General features: G+C 33.9%; 1 protein-coding gene across 1 annotated transcript in view; it reads right to left on the bottom strand.

Annotated features, from left to right (window-relative positions):
• TMPRSS11F (transmembrane protease, serine 11F) overlaps positions 1-6,098 on the bottom strand; it is an 86,101-nt gene that overhangs the window by 41,050 nt on the left and 38,953 nt on the right. Inside the window, exon 2 of the mRNA XM_011940280.1 lies at positions 3,321-3,472. Within this exon, the coding sequence (XP_011795670.1) occupies positions 3,321-3,472 (152 nt within the window). The remainder of the gene's footprint in view (positions 1-3,320; positions 3,473-6,098) is intronic.

Raw genomic sequence — 6,098 nt, 5'->3', positions numbered from 1 at the left:
TCTAAGTATTTGAATGACAAGTAAATTATGGAATATTTAAGATAATGAATATCAGTCAGTAATTAAAAAAAAAAACAGACAAAAGCTACCTTCAACAAGGCAGATGATGCTTGCAACAATGTTGAGGAGATGCAAGTCTCAAAAAAAATGTACAATGCTGTTATATTCATTTAATATTCAAATAGGATTTGATTTTAAGACATTTTCTTTCCCTGAGGAAATAACCAATAAGAATCCAAATGGAAATCCTGAGGATAATAAGCACACATTAATCTAAAAGTCTTTTCATCACGTCAAGTAATAAATAGAGACATGAATTCTATCAAGCATTTAATAGTGAATTAATAACACAGTAATTGTTTTTTAAAATGATACTCAAGTAGCATTGAAAAATTTTATGGAGTTGTAAATGTAAAACCTGAGAAGGAAAAGGTAGTTCCTGATATCCATGAGCTGAGTTTTGGTATTTCCTTTGAACATCAACATCAGACAAAGCCATTCTGTGACCATAATCAATGGAGACCAAAAAAAAAAAAACAAAACAAAAACCATTCCATATTATGTCTGAACTCAAAGACAAGAACACTATCTAAAACAATAAAACAAAACAAAAATGGAACATCTCCCTATTTTAGCCAATAGGAGTGACTACTGTTTCTCTACCAAATTACAGCTTTAGCCTCACTTCCCTGTTAATCTTCTAAATAGGATTTAGTAAGATACTCAGTCATAGCATTATTTCAGGTTTCTGACAGCAATCAGATAAAATCCAGTTCAGAGAAAAGATCCAATTCCTTCAACCCTCCCCCTGAATCACCTAAGATAAGCCAAAATCTTATAGTGCATTTGTTTAAACAATCTTTTACTATGCAGTCTGTGGTTCTCCATGGCATATGCTTTTTTTCCCCTGTATATATCTGAAGATGTATTCCTATGATCTCTGGCTGGAGGGCACTGATAAATCAACCATATTCAAAAGTCACTGATTTTATTAATTCTTATTTTAAAATTGCCCATTTTTAAAAACAGTGGATAATTGGTCAGAATTATAATACGGTGAAAGCCGATCATTCGTAATTACTGAGATCTTTAGAATAAAAATAACTCCATCAAATACACTTCCATCCTGGTGATGTGACTTTTACCACTATGTCTGCTAAAATCCTTATTTCTATTGTGATTATTTCACAATTATTGATAATTTTTACTCCACTGTCTTTCAGATCTATTCATGTAGAATCTCTAAAAGTAGTATTTTAGAAATAATTTGTCTTCTGTTGTTACCCTGGTTACTAGAATGTAATTTCCTTCACTGAATTCCTTCTGTTATAAAAATAGGTATGTTCCTTTTAAAAACCTCATCATCTTATGTACCTCTATTTTATCCCGTTCTACTTGTTTAACTTTTGTCATGGTCTACCTTCTCCCCTCTTTTCCTAAATGTCCATCTGCAGTCAGGCAACTTTTCAATTATCTGCAGTCAGGAAAGTCTTGGAGATAGAACACTCAAATCCTTGGGTGTTAGCCTCTGTATTAGTTGTCTACTGCTGCTATAACAAATTACTGTAGGTTTGGTGACTTAAAACAACACAAAATTATACTCTTACAGTTCTGGAGGTCATATATCATATGTGAGTTTTACAAAGCTAAAATCAAAAAGTTGGCAGAGCTGGTTCCTTCTAGAGGCTATAAGGGGAGAATTTAATTTTTGCCTTTTTCTAGAGTCTACCCTCATTCCTTTGCTGATGTTCCCATTTTACATCATCCCATCCTCCTCTTGCTTTTGTCATTCTTCCTCCTTTGACCTTCTTTCCGCCCTTTTATTAGGACCCTTGCAGTTATATTTAGGACCTATCCAAAATAACCAGGATAATGTCCCATCTCAAAATTATTAGTTTAATGACATCTGGAAAGGCCTTTTTGCTACATAAGGTAAAATTCACAGATTCTAACAATTAGGACATGGACATCTTTGCATGGGAATGGGGCATTATTCAGCCTATGACAACCTCTAAGATTTTTTAATGGCTAAATGCTTTTTTTGTCATTATTTTTACTATCCCTTCATTTTTTTCTTTTTTAAGCATTGGGAGTGAAAGGCATTTTAAAAACAAAACTATTTCATTACCTCCTAACCCAAAGAAAATACTAACAAAAGATAAAACTGTATAGGGTAACTTGGCTTATGCTTTCATTTTATGAGAGTCTAAGGAATGGATATTATCAATCCCCCAATAATGAGGGTAGGAAGGTAAACTGGGCATGTTGGACAATATTTCATTTCTTCTTCGGATCATTCAAATGTGGTTTTATTGCCATGACTGATATGAGTGCCTAAAATTTTAAGTCTCAATCACCTGTGATTAAAAATGCAGAAATTGGCAGGGCATAGTAGCCGATTTCTGCATTTTTTGCATTACAAAAATACAAAAAAATACAATTTTTTGCATTACAGCCAAAGTGCTGCCTGTAATCCCAGCACTTTCGGAGGCCAAGTCAAGCAGATCTCCTGAGGTTGCAAGTTCAAGACCAGCCTGGCCAACATGGTGAAACCCCAACTCTACTAAAAATACAAAAATTAACCGAGTGTAGTGGCAGGCACCTATAATCTCAGCTACTCAGGAGGCTGAGGCATGAGAATTTCTTGAACCTGGGAGGTGGAGGTTGCAATGAGCCAGGATCATGGGACTGTACTCCAGCCTGGGTGATAACGCAAGAATCTGTCTCAAAAAAAAAAAAAAAAAAAAGTAGAGAGGAAAATACAGAATCCAAAGAGGAAGGTAAATGAATCTTAGTTGATTGTCATTTGGCTCAACTATGATACTGACTCTCCATTTTTGCATATATAATTAGGAATTAATTCTGAGATTTTCCTTCTTCCCAGTCATAAAAAGGTTTTTTTTTTTTTCAAAAATAATGCTTGATCTTTAGCCCTTTAAAAGTATTTTTCAGATAACTCTTCTTATATCCTGAGCTTTTCTTGAGGTGACTCATTAATATACTGATTCTGAGAAGAGTATTTTGTAATTTGCATATTATGTAATTTGTCTTTATGCTAAAGATGATCTTTTAATTCTTCTTTCTCTTTTTTATGTGTTTCTTTTAGATATGTCTATCAATGCAATGCTTATTACAAAGTTAACTGGGTGGAAATATGTAACACAGAGCTCAATACAAAGGCAAACTATAATTTAACATCAGTAAAAGACTGGTAATTAAAATGTTAATATCATGCAAATGTCACTTTTTATACAACAGAAAATTTCACGATACGAAGTCATGGAGTACTTAGGCAATGGAACTATGACCTGGATACTTACCCTCAACAACAAAATGAGTAACAATACCAATTGCAATTCCTATAATTGCTACAATTGCCAATGTGAAAAGAGCTAGACGTACTGAGTCCCAAAATTGCTGTTTTCTTTGATATTCAAGTTGTGAGAATTCAGCTTCTGAGAATTCAACAGGTCTGTGATAATAGAAAGAAAGTAGAGACAATAAAAATTCATTATAGTTCAACTTTATGCTTACTTACTATGTTCCTGTACGAAAATAGTTTATACTGCTAAGTAACAGTGAGCAACTTAGACCCTGAAAAGAACAGTAGGTTTTAATTTGTATATCCCCCTAAAACCCTAATCACAGAATGAGTTTTAGATAAAGTTCTGCTGATGTTGACATTCAAGTGAGCATATCTTCCCACTGTGTTTTATCGGCTTATTGGCAATTTAAAACTTTGGTAGTGAAACACAAAGACTGGCTTTTAGATTTTAATATAACTACTTTTTAAGTAACCTTAACAATTTCTTAATGGCACGTTGTAAAAGTAGCAACATTACTTTTGAAGACCTGATTGTGGCTCTTTTCATTTACTAGCACCTCCCAATGAAATAAAAAGTGGTGAATTGCACTTAGTAAGATTCCACCACCCATGAGCATCCTTCACTTACATTTGATTCACATGACCCTACTGGTGCATTACCTCCATTACTCAAAAATATCTTATACCATTTATCTTTTTCCAACTTGAAAGTTGCTGTTTATTTACTTTACTGTCTGAATTCTTAAATAAGATTCAATATTGTGATATCTTTCAAGTGAAATTTTTCTGTAAATGTCTTTATGCTTTTAACTTTACTTAATCAATATTTATTGTGAATTTATTTTGTTAAATGAGATCATAAAAAAGTCCTTAGAATAGTACCTACCACATTAAAATTATGTTTCAGAAACTGTTCTAGATCCCTAAATGTATACAGATTTTAAGACAAACTATTTGTCTTTGGGATGCCCACACTTTAAAAGGGGAGACAGACATGGAAACAAGTAGTTATTATATAGTGTGAACTGTGCCAAAATAGATTTGTACAAGAAGAGAGAACACTAAACTTTTTGAAGGGTTGTGTCAGGAGATTTTATTAAGAAAGTGACATGATTACAATTTTGAGGAATAAAAGCTCACCAGTTCAAAAAAAAGGACAGAGAAAATACCATGTGGGTGGTGCGGGGGGGAAGGTAGAAATGTGAAACAGCATTCATTACTAATAGGGGATAAAAATATAAATAAAAATGACTTTTGTCCTCTAAGAATGTATTGTCTCAATATATGTTCAAGATTGCAAGTCTTTCACAAGACTGCAATTCTGGGAAGAGGATATGGTAGAGCTGGTGGGCTGGGAGTCTCATAACCCAAAGTAAACACCTGGAAATTTACTTTGAAGGAGGTGGAAAGCCAATAAAAAATTTTAATTAGATTGAAGAGTTCTGAAGATTTAGAAAAGTCACACATATGTGAATGAGGATGGGGATAAGGGCAAGAGTGCAGACAGGTAGAACAGTTTAGAGGTCATATTGAAGGTCCAGGAAGGAGATTGTGAGGACCTGAACTGAGGCTATGGAATGGGGTGGAGAGGAAGAGATGGATTTAGCTGTAGTTCTTGAACTTCATCTGTGAGACAAGAAAAGGATTAATGGCCCACTTGTTTGGATGTCCAGGTAAATGACTGTGACTCCAGGCAAGATGAGGAATATTAAAGGAGAATAGTGTTTCCAATAAAGACATCAATATAGTTAATAAAGAGCAATTTGCTGTCCTTAGACTTGGGTCTGGGTCTGAATCAAATGAAAAGTATCTGTTTTATGGTCTTTCTCTTTGACTCACTTTATTTTAGTTGTATCACTAATATCTGTTTATATGATTCTAATAAAGCAAATATTAAGGTTAGAATTATATAACCTAGAGAAAAAAATGAAAAAGTGACTGTGTACTCATGTGAAATACCATTCTTCTAACCCATAATCGAAGTTTGCACTTCCAAAATCTATGGCAATAGATATTTTGAGTATGTAGCTTGTGAATATTATAGCTGCTGTAATTATTTTATTATTCCCATTCCTTTTCCCCCCTTAGTTTTGTGGGTTTCATTACTGTACTCTGTTCCCTTCAAGAAGCACGAAATAACAAGGATCAAGTTTAATAAAATGTAAGGGGTTGATAGCCAAATATCACATCATGGTAACACTGCATCCTTGTAAAGGGACTTTTTAAAAAATCATAGTCACATTTGATTTTAAAATAAGTTTCTTCTGCCTAGTGATTAGCTATTTTTCAGTCTGATGTAACTGGAATGTTGCCTTCTGTCTAATGTGGAAGTTGAAATAAGTTTTACCAAATGCCATTTATATGTTTTGAAGTGTAGCTGGCAGGTACAGTACGCAGACACCAGTCAAGTGCAAAGGAAGTGATGTTTACCCTAATTGCAGAAAATAAGGTCATAATAAAATAACAAAGCGTTCAGAAAATTGTTAAGAAATGTGTTGGTTAGGCTATTGTGAAAAGCTTATAATAAGCATAACAAATAAAACAAAATATGCTCAGGGCATTCTTAATTATGCAAGAAATTTTGAGCTTTTGACTATAGTTTAGATATATTTGTCAGATGTATAAATGGTTTAAGCTTTGAAAAAGATTATTTAGGGGCGGAGCAAGATGGCCGAATGGGAACAGCTGCAGTCTCCAACTCCCAGCGCGAAGGACACAGAAGACCGGTGATTTCTGCATTTTGAACTGAGGTACTGGGGTCATCTCACTAGTG

The sequence above is a fragment of the Colobus angolensis genome, unplaced genomic scaffold, assembly GCF_000951035.1.
Source record: "Colobus angolensis palliatus isolate OR3802 unplaced genomic scaffold, Cang.pa_1.0 Scaffold189, whole genome shotgun sequence".
In the NCBI taxonomy this organism is placed as follows: domain Eukaryota; kingdom Metazoa; phylum Chordata; class Mammalia; order Primates; family Cercopithecidae; genus Colobus; species Colobus angolensis.
This window is presented reverse-complemented; position numbering and strand designations above follow the sequence as displayed.